This window comes from Podarcis vaucheri, assembly GCF_965113315.1.
Source record: "Podarcis vaucheri genome assembly, chromosome: Z".
In the NCBI taxonomy this organism is placed as follows: domain Eukaryota; kingdom Metazoa; phylum Chordata; class Lepidosauria; order Squamata; family Lacertidae; genus Podarcis; species Podarcis vaucheri.
Genome location: NC_138758.1, coordinates 36870925 through 36895123, shown reverse-complemented (window position 1 = coordinate 36895123; position 24199 = coordinate 36870925). Strand labels below are relative to the sequence as shown.

Here is a 24199-nt window from a genome sequence, read left to right as displayed (position 1 = left end):
CTGCAAGATAGTGAAGACAAATACTGAGCTGGTTGGACTCAGTATAAGTTAGCTTCCTATGTTTGATGTTTTTAAATGGAGGGTGCTTAGAGACCTTGCCAATAACAAGTGAACAAATAAATTAATAATAATAATAAAGTTGCAGAACACATTGGTCTGGAGATCCCCCTACTTGCGAGATGCCTTAGAAACGGACTGCAAAACTGCAACCCTAATACACCAAATGCAGGTTTTGCTCAGAGGCTAAGGGTTCACTGGGGTTTTATTTCCAGTCCTCTGCATTGCGCACGGGATTGCGCCCTTGGCCTCGGGAAGGGTGGCGGGGCCTTCTGTGGGGCGACACCACATGCACCGGCTCCACTTCCACGAGCGAGGCCTCCTGGGTCAGTCTGTGGTGCTTCTCCTCCCCAAGCCAAAGGGAGATTCCTCGGAGGCTCCGCCGCCCCGTGCGGTTCCTTTAAGAGTTGGCCTACGTGGCAGTGCTTCTCGCAGCGAGTGCAGCCACTTCCTGTGCAGCCTCGTTGCAATAAGAGCAGCAGCAGCAGCAAGCTGCCAGCAGCCACCACAGGAGGGGTTGTCGGGGGTGTGTTTGAGTGAGCGGCTAGTCCGGTCTCCCAGGCGCTGAGCAGCACCCCAACACATCCTGGAGCGAAACCCACTGCTCCCTTCGCCACTCCCGCAGCACTCACTTAGCCATGGGGCAGAACGATCTGATGAGCACCGCAGAGGATTTTGCAGACCAGGTGGGTGTGGATTCATTCCTCTTTCCTCGCTCCACTTTCTCTTGAAGCAGAGGAGGCCTTACTGCACACATGGGGTTTTGCAGATATTTCTGCAGCGTCCAGTTCCTTTCCTTCACGCGTCTTCTTTGTATTATATAGGAGAGAAGATTTGCGGAGTGGGGGTGTTGGTATTTTGTGCCTGCTGTGTGTGTGTGTGTGTGTGTGTGTTGGGGGGGGAATTGGTCGTTGAGGATGCAGTCTCGTTCCCAACATCATAGGATCCACCTCAGAGGGAATCGGGAGATCAGCCTTCCCCTCTCCCGAGTGCTTTGCACCCGCACAAATTTGAGGGGCGCGGCCCCATCTTTCAGTGATCTAATCTAAAATGACGGGGGAAGATTGCTTAATAGAGTGTTCGCTTGATTGGTGTGGGATAAGTCTTACTTCCCCATCACAGACAGAATGAGAAACCAAAGCAATGTCTATAGGGCCAGGGTTTTATCACTGGCCTCCTCAACCTCCTAAACGTTTGCGTCTTGCGATAATTGGGGCTCAGGTCACCTGTGAATAGCCAACCCTATCGAGTAGCTAATCAAGCAGATGACTAGTGTGAAATTCACCATTCCCCTTAAAGAGAACTCTGGATTATTATGGGACAGAAGACCACTTTCAGACATCATAGATTTTCCTCCCCACTGGCAATAATTTGCCTCTGAGATTAGAGGGATTCGCTTTAACGTTATGGGGTTGCACGTTAGAGAAATGAAGGCGTGTCTTGTGCGTTTCTTTGCTATATCTATCCTATCCTTGAGGGAGGTAAGAGATTTGGCAATTTCCAGAAAATGGTGAAGTAGATGTTGGAATAGGGTGTTTATTTAACGTGGTCTATAAATGGGGGGGGGGGAGAGAAAGGGAAAGAAAATGTGAAAATAATGGAAGTTTCTCTACCCATGAGCTTCTGGAATCTGGGAGTGCTATGGTGTCTAACCACCACCAGTATAATCTCTCTTTCCCTCTGTAGAATGTGTGAGTCATTTAATGTACCCTACCTTTGGAGTGGGGGCACAAAGAACTAGTAATGTAAAGTCAGAAAAGGGGTTTTTCTCAAGAGACCATGATCCTATCAAAATGCTTGACAAAGCATGAGGAAATTGATCGGTGTATTGGTAATATGCTGATCATTTGTCTGTGTTTTATATTTACCTTTACCTATTATATTTGAGTAGTATTCAAGTTTACAAAAACCCCAAGTCTTTTCTTACATATTTTTTTTTACTGATTTCTGTACTGGAGGCATCAGTACCTCTGCTTGGCACTCCAGATTAAATAGAGTGATAACACAAACCAATCATATCCTGGGGTTGCTTATTAGCCAGAAGAGCCAAATCTTCACCTTTCTCTGGATCAAAAGCAGAGCTGGTGACATATTCTGTTGTTCAGATGTGTGGAAGGTAAAAGACACGTCTCTGCGTCCTACCTTTTGGACAAAGGAAAAGACAATCCGGTATTACCTCATAAGCCAGTGTCAACTGTTCCTGTCCTGGTACAGGTTTATCTAGCCACAGTCTGGCACTGTGATGGAAAACATGTGTGAGACAGGCAACAGCTTAAGCTGTTTGATGTGTCTGGTGCCTCTTAAGTGAACCAGCAAGTGATGTTGGGGTGGGTGTGTTGCCTTTACAAAAAAGGTACATGCATCCTGTGGGACTCCAGGGTATTCCCCCCTCTTTTTTTATAATAATATTTATTAGTTTTCCAACAAATTGAACACAACACTACAAAAAACCAAAAAAGAAAAAACATACAACAATACAATACAAAACAACAACAACTGCAAAACACTAACATACAACTAACAAAACAAAACAAAAACCATTTAAAACACAGTCCAATTTTAATATCTTATCTTTCTTTCACTAATTTCCACGACCTCCTCACACCTCCCTTTTTGTATTCCACTTCTATTTATTGTTTCAGCAATTCCTTTCCTTCTTCCTCTGTTTTCTATCCTATAATTGTCTTAACACATTCTAACCTTATTTTTCCCTTTAATGCTCTATTAATCTATTTATACTTAATTCCTTATAACATTTCTACTAAAGCCATATAACTTCATTCCAACATTTTTCTAACATTAATTTTACAGTATTTCTGTAAATAGTCTTTAAACTTTTTCCAGTCTTCTTCCACCGACTCTTCTCCCTGGTCTCGGATTCCGCCAGTCATTTCCGCCAATTCCATGTAGTCCATCAACTTCATCTGCCATTCTTCCCTGGTGGGTAAATCTTGTGTCTTCCAATATTTCATGATAAGTATTCTTGCTGCTGTTGTTGCATACATTAAAAAAGTTCTATCCTTCTTTAACACCAATTGGCCGACCATGCCCAGGAGAAAGGCCTCTGGTTTCTTAAGGAAGGTATATTTAAATACCTTTTTCATTTCATTATAAATCATCTCCCAGAATGCCTTAATCCTTGGGCACGTCCACCAAAGGTGAAAGAATGTACCTTCAGTCTCATTACATTTCCAACATTTATTATCGGGCAAATGGTAGATTTTTTCAAGCTTAACTGGTGTCATGTACCACCTATAAATCATTTTCATTAAATTTTCTCTTAGGGCATTACATGCCGTAAATTTCATACCTGTGGTCCATAACTGTTCCCAGTCAGCTATCATTATGTTATGTCCTACATCTTGTGCCCATTTAATCATAGCTGATTTCACCGTTTCATCCTGAGTGTTCCATTTCAACAGCAAGTTATACATTCTTGACAAATTCTTGGTTTTTGGATCTAACAGTTCTGTTTCCAATTCTGATTTTTCCACCTGGAAACCAACTTTTTTGTCCAAATTGTATGCCTCCATTATTTGATAATAATGGAGCCAATCTCGCACTTTATTTTTCAATTTTTCAAAGCTCTGCAATTTTATTCTGTCTCCATCTTGCACCAGAATTTCCCAATATTTCTGCCGTTTGGCCTCCATATTGAGTTTTTTCTGTGCCTTTGCTTCCATTGGTGACAACCATCTTGGGGTTTTCTTTTCTAGCAAATCCTTATATCTTATCCAAACGTTAAACAATGCTTTTCTAACAATATGATTTTTAAATGCTTTATGTACTTTTACCTTATCATACCACAAATATGCATGCCAACCAAATACATAGGTATTCCCCCCTCTTAAATACAAAGCACCATAGAAATGAAACGAATAATAACAATTATATTTAAGAAAATAAACAAATTTCAAAGCAGTTTACATCCTACATTATTATCTGCTTTCTTTGGTTTGGAGAAAGGATAATATCCCTTGGTAAAAATATCCCTTGGCAACAAATACATTTAACTGCATGACCTTAATTTACCCTGGGTAAAAAAAAGAAAAAGCCATCTGAGACGACAGGCATGGTAACAGTGACTTCTGTCACTTCTGCAGTAAGAGTTTTTATAATTTGATGATTGAGGGCCCTGGAGCTTAGCAGCTTGACTAAACATCTACCCTACCCCAACAGACAAAGTATGGGATGCTGTTGTGGTGCAGCAGTTAGACTGCCATACTAGGACCCAGGAAACAAGGGGTCCGATCCTCACTCAGCTACAAAGTGCACTGGGTGACCTTGGGCCAGTCACTTACTCTCAAGCTAACCTACCTCACAGGGTTGTTGTGAGGATAAAATGGAGAGGGGGAGAACAGTATACACAACCGTGAGCTCCTCAGAAAAAAAGTGGGACAAATAACTAGACGTAGCATAGTGGCTGAGATGGCACATAGGAACGCAGGAAGCTGCTTTATACTGAGTCAGACCCTCATCTAGCTCAGAATAGTCTATACCAGCGGTTCTCAACCTGTGGGTCCCCAGATGTTGGTCAACTTCAACTCCCATCATCCCTGAGCTCTGGCCTTGCTAGCTAGGGGTGATGGGAGTTGTAGTTCAGTAACATCTGGGGACCCACAGGTTGAGAAAGGCTGGTCTATACTGACTGGCAGCAGCTTTCTAGGGTTTCAGGCAGGGAATCTCCCAACCCTACCTGGAGATACCTGGGATTGTGTCTGTGACCTTCTGGGTGCAAAGCAGATGTCAGAATTATAGAATCATGGAGTTGGGAGGGACCCCAAGGGTCATCTAGTCCAACCCCGTGCACTGCAGGAATGTTCTGCCACTGAGCTATGAACCTTGATTCAGGAAGGCCCTGGCTCACCTTGAAGTTACGAAGTGTCAGATAATAGAAAGTACTGTATTTTTTGCCCTATAGGACGCACTTTTCCCCCTCCAAAAATGAAGGGGAAATGTGTGTGCGTCCTATGGGGCGAATGCAGGCTTTCGCTGAAGCCTGGAGAGCGAGAGGGGTCGGTGCACACCGACCCCTCTCGCTCTCCAAGCTTCAGGAAGCTATCCGCATGCCTTGGGAGCCCGCGGGAGTTCCTGCTGGGCTCCCAAGGCTTGCGGACAGCAGCCTGCATCCCGAAACCCGGGGAGCGCAGCGGAGCGCGCCCCAAGCAGCTCTCTGCAAGCCTTGGGAGCCCGGCGTGACTTCCCGCCGGGCTCCCAAGGCTTGTGGATAGCAGCCTGCATCCTGAAGCCGGGGGCGCGCTGCTCAGCTTCAGGCAGCTCTCTGCAAGCCAGGGGAGACCAGTGCGACTTCCTGCTGGGCTCCCTAGGCTTGCGGATAGCAGCCTGTTCTGGGGGCTGGGGTCGGGGGAAGCTTGGGCTTCCCCCACCCCAGCCCTGCACCAGGGGGGGGGGAAATAATTTTTTCCCTTTATTTCCCCCCGTCCAAAACCTATGGGCCGGTGTGCCCTATGGGGCGAAAAATACGGTACTTCACGCAGCACGTAGTTGAACTATGGAACTTGTTCTCATAGGAGGCAGTGAGGGCCACCAACTTGGATGGTTTTAAAAGAGGATTGGACATAATTCTTGGAGGAGAACACTATCAATGGCTACTGGCCAGGATGGCTGCACTCTGCCTCTGTGGTTTGAGGTGGTAATGCTTCTAAATACAAGTCGCTGTAAACCTCTGGAAGGAAGAGTGCTCTTGTGCTCAGAGCCTCCTTTCCGATTTGCATCAGGCCATAGTTAGCTGCTGTGAGAACACAGTGCTGGGCTAGATAGGCCATTGACCTGATTCAGCAAGCTTTCCTTATGATCTTATGCAGGGGTCAGCAAATTTTTTCAGCAGGGGGCCGGTCTACTGTCCCTCAGACCTTGAGGGGGGCTGGACTATATTTTGAAAAAAAAATGAATGAATTCCTATGCTCCACAAATAACCCAGAGATGCATTTTAAATAAAAGGACACATTCTACTCATGTAAAAACACGCTGATTCCCGGACCATTCGTGGGCCAGATTTAGAAGGTGATTGGGCCGGATCCATGATCTTATGTCTTTAGGCAAGCATATAAAAATGCTGAGTTAGCAGTAATAATGACCCCATTTTTCTCAGCCCCTCCCCCAATTCCCACACAGCTTCATTTTCCTTTAGCTAGCCCAGACAACTGCAGTGTTTTTCAGAAGCTGCTAGACTACAACTCCCATCATCTCTGACTTCTGACTGAACTGGCTGGGGCTCATGGGATTTGGAATCCAACAACACCTGGACTCTAGAGGGCACCACAATGGCTACATCCCTTTTTAAACCTTCTACAGCCCAGTTTTGTTCTATCCCTAAGCTTTGTTTCATGATAAATTCCCTGCACATGAGTTGCATCCTCCTAGCTTTGCTCAACAATTCTGCACCCGTCCTCACCCCTGACAGCTCCCCATCTGCATTTATTCTTTATCTCAACTCCTTGCCTCTTCACCTTGATTATGCTCCAGGTGCCAATAATCTTTTTGTATACTGCTACTCTGCAAAGTGCTGTGCACGTTAGTAATGATACATATTTTAAAAAACAGTAAGCATTCTTGCCTAGAAACCATTGTTCTATCTAGCTCAGAATTTCCTTCACTGGCTGGCAGCAGCACTCCAGGGTTTCAGGCAGGAGACATTCCTAGCCCTGTCTGGGGATGCAGGGAAGTGAACCATTGTGCTTGCATTGTGCTTGCAAAGCAGATGCTCTACTTTCTAGCCATGCCCCTTGCCAATAAAAACCCCAACTTAGTATTGCCCTAGGAGCAGAGGTGCCTTGGTGAAACAATATTTTTTAAAGCATTATCTAGGACCATAGGAAGCTGCCTTTATGGCAGGGCTGATATTTGGTCCATCTAGCTTAGTATTAATCTACACTGACTAGCAAAGGATTTTCAGGGTTTCAGACAGAGCTCTCCCTGTTGAATGGTCTCTTTAAATTTGAAGGTTCATTATTGTTCCACAAGATGTGTATTTCTTTAAAGGCCAGAGCAAATAACATGACCTTGTTTTACAGCTGTGAAGCAGTATATAGCAGGTGCTGTTAAGTTGTGGTAATTAAGTTGTTGGGGAAAGAGCAGCATGTAGCTCTCTCAGTACCCTGGTGGATGGGTCATGCTTATTGATATATTGTAATTTAGTGTAAAAGGAGTTTTTGTTTTTGTTATTAAAACCTAGCAAAAGTTATTTTGCGTTTCTTGTATGTGTGGTCTCCCCAGCATGCTTTCTGCAGTGCAACTAATCTGCAAATAGCCAACACTCTCAGTCTTACCTGGGGATGCCTGGGATTGAACCGTGAACCTTCTGCATGGAAAGCAGATGCTCTACCCTGAGTTGTGTCTCTTCCATGCTACTGGCAGGCCCATCAGCTGGATAGAAAAAGTCAAGATTTTTGTTATCCATAAAATGCAGGGCGACAACAGATGTTTTGGATCTGCATCTTCTGCCCAGTTTTACAAGACTGCATTCTCAGATGCTTCTCTCCATTAAAAAGAGGAAGCTGTGCATTTATATGTATATTTGCATGTTTATTTCTATGAGTTTGTTTACACTAGTTGCGAAATGAGGTTTCTTAATCACACATTCTGAAAGCCCAGTTGTCCAGGAAAAGATCTTTCTTGCCCTTCCCAAAATGACTTCCACTAAAAATAACTTTTTTTCGCACTGAATTTTTGTTTTTTAAATACCCACATCTTCTTAGCCACGTACTCTGTTGGTCTAATGTTCAAATGGTGAGTTGGCAGAGCTCTGAAATAAGGATGTGTCTGTCTTAGTTCAAATACGAAAGAGGCTTCTAACTTGGTTTTCAACAGTCTGCTCTTCCCATCTTGTGGGGACAAATTGAGGTATGGCAGGGCTGCTTTTGGGTGAGAAGACAGACCAGGTAGGTGGAAACCTTAGCTCTCCAGATGTTGCTGGACTACCACTCCCATGAGCCCCAAGTAGCATGGCCAGGAATGATGGGAGTTGTAGTTCAGCCATATCGGGAGGACCAAAAGTTCCCCACACCTAGGACTGACACAGGGAACAGAGTTCGCATTTCTGCCACTGGAATTCTCATTGCCACATGGGCCCATAACCACAAGGGATTCGGCCCCCGCCATGGGTCTCTTTAGGAATCTTCCAGACTCCGTTCCTAAATTGTTGGCTTTCATTTCAAAAGAAAAATATGCTTTTAATGTTATTCATTTTGAGGGGTTTTTTTAAGCACGGAGGCAGTATTTTTTGAATTGTTTAGTGAAATGCAAATCTGTTCCTGCCTTCAGTTGATCTAGCCAAGGAGTGCAAAACTGGCAAAATTATCTGGTGTTTGTGAGGGCGTATTTGGATCCTCTTGAAATTGCAAGGTGGATATTCATTTTTTAAATATACGCAAACCATAACCTCTAGGAGCAACTGATGCACTTCTGCCATAGTTGCAAAAGGCAGCCTCAAGTGTTTTGCAAGTACAGTACTTTGCAATTTAATTGCAAAGCAGCTGTTGAGGTTTTTGCAGCTAAATTGATTTCTCTGCCAACTTCTCCAGATAATTTCCTCTTCATGTCCCTTACCCCAGCAGATGGGCCAATTACCACCTATGCAACTACAAAGCAAAACCATTCAACTTTGGGGGAGTGCAGTAATGTACCGCAGGTTATATGTCTGTATGTGGGGAGAGATATTTGCACAGTTGGCATTTGTGTAACAAGCAACTCCTGAAAACATCTAATCTGGGATTTAATTGAAGATTCTTTAGATAAGGAAGGGGAGGAATGGAAAATTCAACTCTACAAGCTATCATTTTTTGGAATGGCTGGCATTTCTGCTCTAATTAGTGTGATGCCAGCATGGTTGTGATAAGCTAAAACACCCTGAAGGGGAAACATGTTGCTAAGATTGCACCGGTAGGATTGTGATATGAGATTCTCTAATTTATGCTGGCCGTGGTTGCTAGCCTTTTGTGGTTGCCACCAAAACTTGAGAGACCACGTTATCCCATATATACACAGTAGGTCCCTGCAGTCTACAGGAGAGCTTAGTCAAGTTTCAAAAACCTCAGAAACCTACTTCATAGTAATTTGCAGGTGCCCGCTACAGGTGCCCGCTATCTGCACTTTTCTGGAAACATTGGAAACTTCTTGTTGTTGTGATAGGCTTTCCCAGCTTAATGGATAGGTTCTGTAATGTGTGTCTAAAGGTAAAGGCACCCCTGACCGTTAGGTCCAGTCACGGATGACTCTGGGGTTGCAGCGCTCATCTCGCTCTATAGGTTGAGGGAGCCGGCATTTGTCCGCAGAAAGCTTCCGGGTCATGTGGTCAGCATGACTTAAGTCGCTTCTGGCAAACCAGAATAGCACACGGAAACGCTGTTTACCTTTCCGCCGGAGCGGTACCTATTTATCTACTTCCACTTGGACGTGTTTTCAAACTGCTAGGTTGGCAGGAGCAGGGACCGAGCAGCAGGAGCTCACCCTGTTGCGGGGATTTGAACCACTGACCTTCTGTTCGCAAGCCCTAGGCTCTGTGGTTTGACCACAGTGCCACTGGGTGTGTACTTCATATTATTTTTAAATTCATCTGTTGTCGTTTTATGTGGTGCTTTAAACTGTTTTTCGCTGTGTTTATTGCACTGTGTACATTGCCTTGAGGCAATGTAGATAGCTAGATGATCGCTAGATAGATACATAGCTGTAGCTCAGTAATACAGCACTTGTTTTCATGCAGAATGTTCCAAGATCAACCCCTGGCATTTCCATATAGGGCTAGGAGAGACCCCTGCCTGAAACCCTGGAGAGCTGCTGCCAGTCAGTGTAGACAGTACTGTACTAGAGAGATGAACAGTCTCACTCTTTATAAGATGGTGACCTTTGTTACTAGCAATTGCCCTTTCTCTTCCCCAACAAGCCTCCTCTTCAGAGCTCAGCCCTGAAGAGAACTAGGCCCAGTAGAAGATCTGAATTGAATGCAGCCAGGTGCTCTGTAATTGTTGTTTATTTTACCCTCTTTTCCATTACATGGCTTGGCAGGCCATTCATGTAACCTAATTAGCAGCCAAGCTGCCTGCATAAAAGTCATTCCCACTAATGGTTTGGATTGAGAGAGAATAAGCTGCTGGTTTCCTCTCCAACATCTTTATATTCTTACCCTAGGTACTCTGTTCACAAGCTCAGTAGATCCATTAGTATAGAAACTACAGGAGAAAAACATGCTGCTTTTTATTATGTACAGTGTAGGATAATCTACCCACTCTCAGGGTTTTCCAAAACAAAACCATTCGCTTCACACACCTGTAGGAAGCTCTATAACTCTTCTATTTGGGTTATTTCTTTAGATCAGATAATCTCTATATCATTTTCTGACATTTAACCAGTTGCAACTATGTTTGGAAGAGTTTGGATTTGATATCCCGCCTTTCACTCCCCTTCAGGAGTCTCAAAGCGGCTAACATTCTCCTTTCCCTTCCTCCCCCACAACAAACACTCTGTGAGGTGAGTGGGGCTGAGAGACTTCACAGAAGTGTGACTGGCCCAAGGTCACCCAGCAGCTGCATGTGGAGGAGCGGAGACTCGAACCCGGTTTCCCAGATTACGTGACTACCGCTCTTAACCACTACACCACACTGGCTCTCCATGTGAGCATGAGGCAGGGGGAGGAGCTACAGCAGGGGTCAGCAAACTTTTTCAGCAAGGGGCCAGTCCACTGTCCCTCAGACCTTGTAGGGGGCCAGACTATTTTTTTTTTTGGGGGGGTGAACGAATTCCTATGCCCCACAAATAACCCAGAGATGTATTTTAAATAAAAGCACACATTCTACTCATGCAAAAACACCAGGCAGGCCCCACAAATAACCCAGAGATGCATTTTAAATAAAAGGGCACATTCTACTCATGTAAAAACACGCTGATTCCTGGACCGTCCGCGGGCTGGATTGAGAAGATTGGGCCAAATCCGGCCCCCGGACCTTAGTTTGCCTACCCATGAGCTACAGGTTTTAAGCAACTGGGAAACAAGAAAGCCAAAAGCAACTACTATGCAAATCAAGGAACGCGCGGTCCTCCATATGCTGTTGGAATACAGCTCTTATCAGCCCTAGCCAGGATAATGGGAGCTGTAGTCCAACAATGTCCAGAGGGCCACAGATTTCTCAATCCCTGATGTAAATGATCAACATTAACAAGTGTGACCTGAAATCAGTAATTGCATGTCTCACTGTGTCTTCCTCCAGAGGGCTAGAACCATGTTGTAAATATTGAATTTAATATGTTTAGGGTTCTAGGACATTTTGCCAAACCTATGTCCCAGTTTCAAATTTTGTTTATCTGCATCTAGTCACTGGGCCATCACAAGTGCGAGGATTCAAAAAACCCCACAAAAAACACAAGGAAAAATATGTATCCACATAGTAACATGAGTTGACAAATAATTTCTTCACGAAAGGTGCCAGATTTCTTGTAAAATTCTTATCGGGGAGGAATTGTGAAACTATGAACAAGGCTATTCAACTTGAGTAAATATGTGCCATGCTTTTCTCCTTGTTTCTTCTTCCAGATTTCCTCGGTTAGTTCCACCCAAAAGTACAGTTCTCTGTGTTAGTCATGTATGGTCTGTGAGCATGCCTGAGTTTTTACTTACTGCTTTTGCATTTTGCTCTCTCTGTGTGTATAAGTGATCTCAGCACTTGCATTTTAACCTAGAGAGCTGCATAAATTCCTGCCTTGTTGCATGGTGGACATCAGGAGTTGGGGACGTCTGGTGATCACAGAATCGTAGAGATGGAAGGGACTCCCAAGGGTCATCTAATCCAACCCCCTTCAATGTAGGAAACTCAGCTAAAGCATCCATGACAGATGGCCATCCAAACTCTGATTAAAATTCTGCCTAAAGGCATCCAATGAAGGAGAGTCCACAACTGCCTGAGGGATTCTGTTCCACTATTGAACTGCTTTTACTGTCAAATCTCCTTTCTTGTAACATGTTCAAATCTCTTTTCTTGTAACATGTTAAAATCTCCTTTCTTGTAACATGAAGCCATTGGTTCAAGTCCTACCCTCCAGAGCAGAAGAAAACAAGCTTGCTTCATCTTCGATGTCTCGGTCTCCTTTTCCCCAGGCTAAACATACCTAGCTCCTTCAACTGTTCCTCATAAGGCTTGGTTTCTAGATCCTTAATCATTTTTGTTGTTCTCCTCTGCACACATTCCTTCTTGTCAATATCCTTCTTAAATTGTGGTGCCTAGAATTGGACACAGTATTCCAGGTACAATAAAGGTAAAAGGTACCCCTGACCGTTAGGTCCAGTCGCAGATGACTCTGGGGTTGCGGTGCTCATCTTGGCCGGCGTTTGTTCGCAGACAGCTTCTGGGTCATGTGGCCAGCATGACTAAGCCGCTTCTGGCGAACCAGAGCAGTGCACGGAAATGCCGTTTACCTTCCCGCCGGAGCGGTACCTATTTATCTACTTGCACTTGACGTGCTTTCGAACTGCTAGGTTGGCAGGAGCTGGGACTGAACAATGGGAGCTCACCCCGTCGCGGGGATTCAAACCACCAACCTTCTGATCGGCAAGCCCTAGGCTCTGTGGTTTAGACAACAGCGCCACCCGCATCCCATATTCCAGGTATAATAGAGTGGTACTATTACTTCTCTTGATCTGGACACAATACTATTACTTCTCTTGATCTTGACACAATACTTCTGTTGATGCAGCCTAGAATAGTATTAGCTTTTTTTTGCTGCTGCATCACACTATTGACTCATGTTAAGCTTGTGGTCTATTAAGACCCCTAGATCTTTTTCACATGTACTGCTGGTAAGCCAGGGGTCTTATATTTGTGCTGCTGGTTATTCATGCCCAAGTGTAGAATCTTGCAATTGTCCCTATTGAAATTCATTTTCTTAGCTTGGGCCCAGTTTTCCAATCTGTTAAGGTCATTTTGAACCCCAATTCTGTCCTCTTTGGCATTAGCTATCCCTCCCAATTTGGTGTCATCTGCAAACATGATAAGCATCCCCTCAATTCCTTCATCTAAGTAATTTATAACAACGTTGAACAGAACCCTGTGGCATCCCAATTGTAACCTTTTTCCTGGCTGACAAGGAACCATTAATGCACAGCTTCCCAAATTGTGTGTCATGACACATTAGTGTGTCGGCTGCAGTGTTTAGGTGTGTCACATGACACACAATGCTGCTTCTGGGGCTGGAAAGGAGTTAGTTCCCCTGATCCACCAAGTTTTTTAACTCCATCAGAAAAAGAAATGAGATTGGTCTGGCATGACTTGTTTTTGAGAAACCTGTGCTGGGTCTTAGTATTCACAACCTCCTTTTCTAAGTGCTCACAGACCAACTATTGAGTGATCTGTTTTAGGACCTTTCCTGGTATCAATGTCAAGCTCACCAGTTGATAGTTACCTGGATCTTATTTTCTTCCCTTTTTGGAAGACGGGGACAATATTTTTCCACCTCCAGTCTGCTGGGACCTCACATGCTTTCCAAGAGATTATAGGCAGAGGTTCTGAGATTATACCGCAAGTTCCTTTAGTACCCTTGGGTGCAGCTCATCAGGCCCTGGAGGTTTGAAATCAACTAAAGTAGCTAGGTATTCCCTTACCATCTCTTCCTATCCTGGTCTGCAGCTCCCTCCTTACATCATTAATCTGTTATCATTGCTTTCCTTTTGTGCAAAGACAGAGGCAAAGTAGATGTTGAGCAGTTCCACATTCTCTCTGTCACCCAATAGCATTTTTCTGTCTTTTCCACATAGAGGACCTACCACTTGCTTGTTCCTCTTGCTTCAAACGCAGCTGAAGAAACATGTCCATCTTAAATCTCAGTTCATCTGTAAGCTCCTTATGCAGCCGCTCTGGTTTGTTTAGATGCCTCCCACTTTTCTTTCTTGTTGGAACTGTCTCAGTACTTTGCCCTTAAGAAACTCCCATCCATCTTGGCCTCCCTTCTCGTCAGATATTTCTGACCATGGGATCTCACCCAGTAGCACTTTAAGCTTTTTGAAATTAGCAAGTCCAGAGTGCCTGTCTGAACTATGCTCACCTTTCCCTTGCCTCTGTATCATGAACCCGAGGAGGAGAGGACATGATCACTTCCTCCAAAGTTTCCAAGTACTTCCACTTTGTCAGTCAGTTCCTCCTTGTTGGTGAGGACCAGGCCTGCAAACAATCAAGCCTCCAAACAACTCGGACAAACTACCAGCTTTAATCCAAAAGAAAGAAGCTGATTCTCTTCAGTCTCCTCCACCAATCCTTGCAAACCCCCCTGTTTATGAGTCCTGTTCACGAGCTCCCAGTTGTGAGATCCCAGAAGTTACTTGCCTGGCATTATTCACACTGTAGTTTTCATCTGCCCAGCTTGCTGGTTGGTTGTCCTGTAACCATGCTCAACAAACAGCATGAAGACTTATTTTTATCTGCTTACTTCCTGTGAAGGGTGCATTTACCCAGTCATCAGAAATGAGGGTGGCAAGCCTTTCCTGGTATAAATAAATGTAGGAGTGTGTGTGCATGTACGTGTGTATCGCTGCCTGAATCCAGAAAGCTAGCCTGTTGGGGGAGATGCTAGGCTGAAACCTTTTTCCTAACTTGCTTTTTTTCTGTGTGCCAGGAAGGGTGGAGTTTTTTTTGGGGGGGGGCGGGGAGCTGGAAAACCTCTTTTTTGTAACCATTTCTTAAATTGCTTTGTCCAATATAAAGAGAAACAAGTAATTGTACAAAACCATAACAAGATAAAACAAATCCAAAAAAGATAACGAAACAACGTACAGTGGTACCTCGGCTTAAGTACTTAATTCGTTCCGGAGGTCTGTTCTTAACCTGAAACTGTTCTTAGCCTGAGGTACCACTTTAGCTAATGGGGCCTCCTGCTGCTGCCACCGCGCGATTTCTGTTCTCATCCTGAAGCAAAGTTCTTAACCTGAGGTACTATTTCTGGGTTAGTGGAATCTGTAACCTGAAGCGTCTGTAACCCGAGGTACCACTGTAATAGGGTTTCTGGCACCCTGCTTACATTAATAAAATGTAAGCTAAAGAATACTATAGAACAGGAATGAGGAGAATTCTGTGGCCTGCCAGATATTGCAGGAATTCCAGTACCCATTAGTTCTGACCACTGACCCTACTGGCTGGGGCTTAGGTGAGGGAGGAGCCCAGCAATGTCTGGAGAGCCACAGTTTCTATACCCCTGCTATATAAAGTTGCCTGAATTGAGAGATCCTTCAAACTTGGGGTAAGAAGCTAAGCTGCCTCCCTGAACAGTCACAGACAAACCATTTTGCAGCACCATCTGAACATGGAGTGGCAAAAGTCTCCATAACTCTTGGTCTCAAGGTGCCCAGAGCAAAAGGACTCACACCAGGAAATTTTGGCTATTCACAGAAATTTTGTGGTGGTAGGGAAGCAAAGGCAAGGATTCACAGGTAAGTGGGCATAGGATTGCAATCTATATTATACATTCTGGGGAGAGAGCGGGCAGAGAATCCACTCTTTCTCTCCTAGTGCTAGAGCTCAAAGTCATCTAATTGAACTGATTGGTTTGGCAGTAGATCCGGGATGAGCAAAAGGAAGTACTTTACACTGTGTGTACATTAAAATTATGGAGTACACTGGAGAGGGCCACTAGCTTAAAATAGCTTTAAAAAAGAAATAATGGAGAATTTGGTCTGTTAAAATGCCCTGGCTAAATAGACTTATCTCTGAGCCTTTTGTCTCATAAATGGTCAGTACTGGAGTAAACGAGGCATCTTTGGAGCATCTAGGGCTGGCAATTGAGAACCAGTGTGTTACAGTGGTGCCTCGCAAGACAAAATTAATCCGTTCCGCAAGTCTCTTCGTCTTGTGGTTTTTTCGTCTTGCGAAGCACGGCTATTAGCGGCTTAGCGGCTATTAACGGCTTAGCGGCTTTAAGAAAAAGGAAACAAACTCGCAAGAACTCGCAAGACGTTTCGTCTTGCAAAGCAAGCCCATAGGGAAATTCGTCTTGCGGAACGACTCAAAAAACGGAAAACTCTTTCGTCTTGCGCGTTTTTCGTCTTGTGAGGCATTCGTCTTGCGAGGTACCACTGTATAATGGTTAAGAGCGCTGGATGAGTACCTGGGAGACTGGTTCAGATCCCCACTGTTACGAGGATTAAATGAGGAAATGATAGATAGATAGATGATAGATAGATAGATAGATAGATAGATGATAGATAGATACATTATGAGAAACAAGGTGGTGGATTAGCAAATCCTTTAGTGTGACCTATTGCTATAGCTCTGGGATTAGACTGCCTACTGCGGCCTTCACTAACCTGGTGCCATCCTGGTTGGTTGGTTTGTGTGTGTGTGTGTGTGTGTGTGTGTGTGTGTGTTGGACTACAACTCCCATCAGCCGCAGGCAGCATTGCTGATAGTTGGGCATGATAGCTGATAGTTGGGCATGATAGAAGTTGTAGTCCCAAAAAATCTGGGGAGTACCCAAGTTTTCAAAGGCTGGTTCATTGCAAGTCCCCCCCCTCCCCTCCAGTTTTGATTGGCTGTGGTCTCTGTGCAGTCACACAATTGGGGACATTTTCAAGCTAGATGCATTTGGCATGTGCCCCATTTCCACCCTTTATGTAACGTGCATCAAGGGGCATGGCTCCTGCATCCCACTCAGTTTGCAGTTGCCTCAGAGGGAACTTGCTCTGGCTAGAATCTCCTGGTGGGTCAATCTTATCACCCAAGATACAAATTTGGTTTGTTTACATTTAAGTGATGAGAAGGTATTCCCCAAGCCAAACACTTTGGAAGTGCCCTTAAGGACATTAGGAAAAGCTCTGCTGGATAAGGTCAAAGGCCCATGTAGTCGAACATGTTGTTCTTACAGTGGCCAACCAGAGGCCCATTAAGGGAAGCCTGAAAGCAGAACCTGAATCTTTCCCACACACGATTCTCAGCAACAGGTATTGAGGCTTGCTACCTCTTTGACACCAGAGGGAGAACACAGCTGTGCTTTGAGGGGAAAGCCATCCCTATCCATGTAGGAAGCCAGACGGTCCCTGCTTCCTGCCCATTCTTCTCACCTGTGTTTCTTTCCCCTGGCAGTTCTTGCGAGTGACAAAACAGTACCTCCCGCATGTGGCCCGCCTCTGCTTGATCAGCACGTTCCTTGAAGATGGCATCCGCATGTGGTTCCAGTGGAGCGAGCAGAGGGACTACATTGATGCCACATGGAACTGTGGGTACTTCCTGGCCTCCATCTTTGTCTTCATTAACCTTTTCGGACAGCTAAGTAAGTGGCACAATATTGAGACCCATGTACGCTTGTTGTTAAATGGAGATTCTGGTTCCTGGACCAAGGGGACCCATAAATTCTGTGCTTGGACTACAGCTGCCCAGTCTATAATAGTGGCATGTCCTCTACAAGATCACAGCCCTTAAGAGCATTCACAGTCCCCTTCCCCACCCCACCCCTTTATACCAGATGACAGGTTTTGAAGCTGCCCTCACTCTTCTTAAAACCAGGGGTGGGGAAGCAGATACATCCGGCAGGCGGAATCCTTATCACCCCTCCCCAAATTTGACAATTATGCCTAGTGGTGAGGTGCTTTGAAGCCCCATGAATCAGCTGATCTGCAGGGCTTCAAAGCACCATTTGGGGCTCTTGGTAAGGGACTGGCTGCAAAGAGCTCTGCACTGTGCTTTGAAGCCCCGCAGATCAACTGATCAGCAACACTTAAGGAGATCCTTCTGGCCAACCCACCTCGTTTTTTTACCCTCCTGCTGACAACACACATGGTATCAAGTGATTGGAAGGTGGGCCAAGTTAAGCCCTTGGACTAGAGGTCCCCCACCCTCTTTAGAGATAGGAGCCCCAGTCATCATACAGTCAGATTGTGGGCAACCTTTCCAGGTTCCTACAGGTAGTGACCATTTTGCAGGGGGAGGCAGGTTTCCATTCCTGGCACCTGCATGCATCACCAGAGCATTCATAAGCACGTTGCACCCCATTACACCCCCACACCTGTTCTGGCCTCTTCCGGGTCCAAAAGGACTTGTACACCAGCAATCGTGCATCAATTATGCATGCCTAAAATGGCTGCCACCTCTACAAGTCAACCATCCTTACATTCTCCTGCAGAGTCATTCTCATTCTTCCTCACCCATTCTCTCCTCTCACCCCCCCCCCGGTGGCTTATAAAGCAGAAACAGCCACTCACGGGCCTCTCATTTTCCAATCCTGCAGCCGTACACCATGGCTTGATGCCCAACAGCTCACGTAGGTGAGCTTTGGAGTATTTCCTCAGTTGTAAATTGCAGTGACAATTGCTTAATACACTCTTGGCTTAATATACTGTAGAAGAGCAGTGGGGAATCTCCACTCCGTGGACCTGATTTCAGCCAACCCATGCCCAACAGCCCTGCACCTGACTGTATATGACAGCTGATCATCAGTGCATGCCAAGCCCTGGACCTTTGCCTATGCGCTTTGTTTCTGTCTCTCTTTTGGCTCCCATGTCTGTCAGCACTCGGTCCCCTGAGTTTGCTTTTTAGTGGGAAAGGAAAACGGGTCAGCTGATGTCATGGCCATGTCACATGGTTGACAGGCAGGTGATCTGGTGGCTGCTGGATTAGTGCTTAAAAACAAGGCTGCCTTTAAAGAGATTGATATTGCTAAAGTTTGAGGAATGAAGGCTATGGTTCAAGAGACAAGCCAGCAGAAAGCTTTGCAGGCGAGTCAAGGATTTAAAAGATAGGAGGGTCAACAGAACCTTAGCAAGGGGAACATGATTCACTAATGCTGTTGACTTGGCTATTTCTTCTCTTCCGCCTCCTTTCCTAGGTGGCTGCATCCTAGTGCTGAGTAGGAACTTTGTTCAGTATGCCTGCTTTGGATTATTTGGCATTATAGCACTCCAGGTAAGGAAATCAATCCCAACTCTTAATTGCACAACACTGAAAAATCGTGCCTATTCATACTTGCCCCTCCTGGCTCTGAAGCTGGAGGTTCCATTGCCCCTCAAGCGCCCCTCCAGTAGCAAACTAAGGTGTCTGAGTGCTGACGGGCTCGAAGTCAAAACAAGAGGCGTGGTCACATTAGCCCTGAGTTATGTAGAAGTGGGAAAAAACACCTCTTGTTTTCTCAAAGAAAACCACAATGGGGGGCAAACAAAAAATTAAAAACAGCCCCGTGTCCAGCAGTTTAATGTTCAGTACTTCAGATGGAATCTGCACACTCACCTTGAGCCCTGAGTTATGATGGCTATGCTCTGCCTCACAGCCAGAAGCAACACTGCAGTTGCTGTGGGAAGAATGCTCTTGTGCTTGGGTCCTGCTGCTGTGGCATCTGGGGACCACTGTGAGAACAAGATGCTGAACTAAATGAGCTGTTGACATGATCCAACAGACTCATCTTATGTTCTTATCTGCTGCAAAGTTCTTGGGAGCAGGGAAGCAAAATAAATTTAAAATGGGTACCCTCCTCTCTAAGTCATGCACATGTTTGCAAAATATATTAGCAGTAAGGCATTTGTTTTTCTTTAGCAAAAAAGTGCTGCTCCATTTTCACTCTCATATCCCTTGCTTGTCCAAAGAACCCATCTTATTTACACAGTGACATTAATGTGCATTGATCTTTGCAGAGAAAGCATAAATGAACATAACAGATCCTTGGTCCCAAGGAGTTTGTGTGCTAAATAGGGGACAGAAAAAGAGTGTGGGAGAGGGAAGGTAGAAGAAGCGATGAGAGTGAGCATCAGCAGATAGATGCCAAGCTTCTTTTTGGAGTATTTAGCTGCTTCAAGCGTGAGATCAAAAGGAAAGGGTGGTTTTAAGCAAAGGGTTCAATCGTGTCTGGTTGTTTCCTCCTAGACAATTGCGTACAGCATTTTATGGGATCTGAAGTTTTTGATGAGGTATGTCTCATTCTCTTTTATCTCATTTTACTAGTTCTTGCTTATTTAATCTTAGTTTCATTTATCGTTCACTTCTAACCAGCCAGCACTGAGGAAAATGATTATAGTGTCCCTTGCGCATTTTGCTTGTCAAGGTTGCTTTTGAGTGTTTCTTAACGTTTTATGATCATCGCTATCATCTGTTACCTACCTTTCACTCTTAAGGCCTCAGTTTGGCGACAACAATCAAATCGCAAGGTTAAAAACTGTTTACAACTTACAATCACAGAAATAAGGTGGATCCCAAAAGATATATACATCTCAGGTGTCAAAATGTAAGCCACTTTCACTCTTGGGACTTGTCACTCAAAAACTCCAGAGGCAACCAGCATATAACCTTTAAGCATCTTAAGACTTGTAACAGCATATTTGATTGTGTCACTTTAATTTTTGTTGGTGCACAAGCCCTTTGTGAATCTTGACACACCTGGTGTAGGTATTCAGGTGTGTGTGTTTTGGACTAACCATATTTCACCGTCTACAGGAACCTTGCTCTGGGGGGTGGTCTGCTGCTGCTGTTGGCTGAATCACGGTCAGAGGGGAAGAGCATGTTTGCCGGAGTCCCCACCATGCGGGAAAGTTCCCCTAAGCAGTACATGCAGCTGGGTGGACGAGTGCTGCTGGTCCTCATGTTTATGACGCTGCTGCATTTTGATGCTAGCTTCTTTTCGGTAAGTGGCCCAAACATTGCAAATAATTTGTTTTTAATTAGTGGGAGAGGTATTTTTGTATGGAATTTGCCGCCTCCTCCTCCACCTCGTCCTATTCTCAGCACAGGTAGGTGCCTATTGATCCTGGTAGGGTGGAAAGCAGGGAGGCCAATGTCAGGGGGAGCCAGAGCAAGTGAGGGGCAGGCAGAGTCAACTGATGATAGTTTTCTCCTCATCCTCCTTCCTGATGAGATGCTATTGTTATTTATTGTATGCATTAGCCATATTTTTTGCACTCAGCTGCCTCAAAGCAAGTCATACAGTAAAAATAAAATAGCAAAGACATTAATATCAGATTTTAAAACAGCAATAGATAACTAAAAGAATGTATTTACAAGGAATGTGTCCTTCCATATCTGAAGGAGCGTCTCCACCCCCATCGTTCCATCCGGACACTGAGGTCCAGCACCGAGGGCCTTCTGCCGGTTCCCTCATTGCGAGAAGTGAGGTTACAGGGAACCAGACAGAGGGCCTTCTCGGTGGTGGCACCTGCCCTGTGGAACGCCCTCCCATCAGATGTCAAGCGAATAAGCAGCTATCTTTTCTTTAAAAGACAGCTGAAGGCAGCCCTGTTTAGGGAAGCTTTTAATGTTTGATGTATTACAGAATTTTAATTTTTTGGGGGGAAGCTGCCCAGAGTGGCTGGGGAAGCCCAGCCAGATGGGCGGGGTATAAATTATTATTATTATTATTATTATTATTATTATTATTTATTTATTTATTCCACTGCATGTAAAGGATAAGCCCAACAGATAGATTTAACTACCCTCCCAGTTAAAAACCATAAGCCTGGATAAACATGACAGTGATGGCGCAAGGTCTGCTTCGTGTGTGTGTGTGTGTGTGTGTGTGCATGCATGCATTCCATCACTGAAAATGCCTGTTGTCAAAGACCTGGGAGGCTAAGGAGGAGGAGGCTGACAGCCAGGGCTGCCTCCCCCTAGAATGGTGGCAAATCCTAAGGCCAGCAGGTGAGGCCTGGCTGAGGGGAGGCTGAGTTAGGTGGGGTAAGATGCCCTCTTCTCCCTTACACCAGCCTCTGCTGAATTCTACTTTTCTCTGTCCCATCTCCTCCCATAGATCCTCCAGAACATCGTGGGCACAGCCTTGATCATCCTTGTGGCTGTTGGCTTCAAGACAAAACTGGCCGCCTTGACCTTGGTCATCTGGCTCTTTGCCATCAACATCTACTTCAACGCCTTCTGGACCATCCCAGTCTACAAACCCATGCATGACTTCCTCAAGTACGACTTCTTCCAGACCATGTCCGTCATCGGAGGCCTCCTGCTGGTGGTAGCCCTTGGGCCTGGTGGCGTGTCTATGGATGAGAAGAAAAAAGAATGGTAGAAATAGGAGGGGCAGGGAAAACACATCATCTCGGTGTCTGGGGACTGACTTTTTCAACATGGGTTCCGTGGGGGAATAAAACCAAACTGCCAGCATCTTATGTATGTGCCCAACAATCCCTTCTTAAAGGGCACACTTTTTTTTTTTTAGAATTCATGAAGGCACTGATAATCTGATAACTAGAGCATTCTTCATCAAGGGATGTATTTTTTTTTGCCTCGAAACACTGTTCTGCTTTCTTTTGTAATCTCCAGAAATTGAAACATATAGAAGCTGGCTTGCCAAGCACCATGTGGGCACTGTATTTGCCGCCTTTAAGTTTCCTTAATGGTTTTCTAAGATGCATTTTTTAAAAAAAACAAAACAAAAACTACTGTGATCCGATATTCCTGTTTGTATACTATTGGTGTCAAGGTGTTCCCCACGTCTTTTTTTTTTTTTTGCGTTCTTGTTGTAATTAAAGAAGTCGCCTCCCAGATTGAGCCGTGACTATCTGAGCGATAGATCTAGCGCACCTTTTTTACTATGGGAAAGGGATTTTTCTGCTTTGAAACAAGCCAACCCACCACAGTATTACAACAGCTAGAGGGAGGACCATCCCTTGAAACAGAGGCAGGAGAAAATATGTGCAGCAGCTGGGTCCCTCCCAGCAAAAAGCTTATCCACTACTATGCTGTAGCAAAAAGAAGTGGGTGGTTGGGGACAGTGTGTTTGGGTTTCATGAACAATTCTTTCAGGTGGGGCAGTCAGAACAAAGTCCATTGGCAATTCAGATTTCTAAAATCCATCTTCACCTATAGCCATTCTTGTTACTTTGTTGGAAATTTGCATACATTATAAATTTTGGAGCAGTGCCCCATATTCTGTAGATTTATGCAGTTGCTATTTGGGGGCAGTAAAAATCTGACCCAAATGAGCCTGTGTACCTGAATAACCTTGCTGTATTACACCAAATACTCATCTGACAGACACTCAGAAGATGCCAGAAGAATGATGGAACCTGTGACACACTAGATCAGGGGTCGGCAACCTGCGGCTCCGGAGCCGCATGCGGCTCTTTAACGCCTTTGCCGCGGCTCCGGGGCGGAGGCGAGGGGAGGAGGCGCATTTTCCGCAAAGCCATTTCCGAGCTAGAGAGGAGACGGGGTTGCGAGCTAACCCCTCCCACACTCCACTCGCGGGGGCTGGCCTTTTGCCCCCGCGAGAACAGGGGAATCCCCGGGCGTCCCTGCAACCCTGCCCGCCAATCGGCGGGGCCGGGGAGGCGTGGCCTAGCCCATTTAAGGCCAGGCACGACCGGGGACCGCCCTCTTTGCCCCATTCCAGCTCGCACCCTCTCCCTTCCTTCCCCTCGCGGTGTGTGGGATTCCACTCCCGGCAGTCCTCTGCCGTCCTCGCTGCTTTCCTCCCCCCCGCTTTTCTCCCTCTCTAGCCTCCTCTAGGCGTGGGTTGAAGCTGCGGCGGCCATTTCTTTAAAGGGCACCGATAAGGGAAAATCGTCGGCGCCATCTTTGTGGGCGCATGTGGGAGTCGCGGGAGCGGCCATTTTGGTTGAGGGCTGTAAGCAGGCTGCATTGAAAGGGGGCATGTAAGCTGGTCACTGTTTTGAAGGGGAGTGAAGAACACACACTCAAAAAAAGGTAACTTGTTAATTTAACGTTTATTTCTATGAGGAGGAGTAATTCTGAGGGGTCAAACAAAAAAATAATTAAAAAGTGTCAAAAAAAGTTATTTTAAAATGACGAGGATGACATTGGGCCCTCATTATTAATTATTATTTACATCAGGCACTGTTTATGATTTATGGTACACTGGGGCCCTGATTAATTTTCTATGGCATTTTGGGGCATTGATTATTGGACATAGCAAATTTTGCTATGGGGCCCTCTGATTTCTAGTTACGTCCCTCTTTTGGACCCCCGATAGGCCAGCCATGGATAAAGGCAAGAAAAGAAAAATTTCTGAAGAAAACAGAATGTTTAATGATACATGGACAGAATCATTTGCCTTCTCTACTGACAAGACTGGTTTACCAGTATGCTTAATATATGGTGAGAAATTTGCAAACAACAAAAAGTCAAATATTGCAAGACATTTCCACAATAAACACACAGCCTTTGCTGAAAAATATCCAGATGGAGATGAGAGACGAAAAGCCATTGCA

At 45.2% G+C, this 24199-nt stretch overlaps 1 protein-coding gene and 1 long non-coding RNA gene across 3 annotated transcripts; both read left to right on the top strand.

Moving 5' to 3' along the window:
• The first annotated feature begins 394 nt into the window (after positions 1 to 394).
• SURF4 (surfeit 4) lies at positions 395 to 22517 on the top strand. 2 transcript variants are annotated; one of them, XM_082207886.1, is made up of 6 exons: positions 395 to 743; positions 17130 to 17316; positions 18868 to 18944; positions 19896 to 19939; positions 20463 to 20649; positions 21769 to 22517. In XM_082207886.1, exons 1-6 carry the CDS (start codon positions 696 to 698, stop codon positions 22033 to 22035), a joined length of 810 nt encoding a protein of 269 aa, XP_082064012.1. In that variant the 5' UTR covers positions 395 to 695; the 3' UTR covers positions 22036 to 22517. The 2 variants fall into 2 exon arrangements, with proteins under 2 accessions (XP_082064012.1, XP_082064013.1); XM_082207887.1 differs by lacking the exon at positions 395 to 743 and adding an exon at positions 15159 to 15481.
• Positions 22518 to 23424: 907 nt separating this feature from the next.
• On the top strand, positions 23425 to 24086 carry LOC309523776. The gene is made up of 2 exons (XR_014215609.1): positions 23425 to 23675; positions 23962 to 24086. It is a non-coding gene; the product is annotated as an uncharacterized lncRNA (long non-coding RNA).
• The last annotated feature ends 113 nt before the right edge of the window (positions 24087 to 24199 follow it).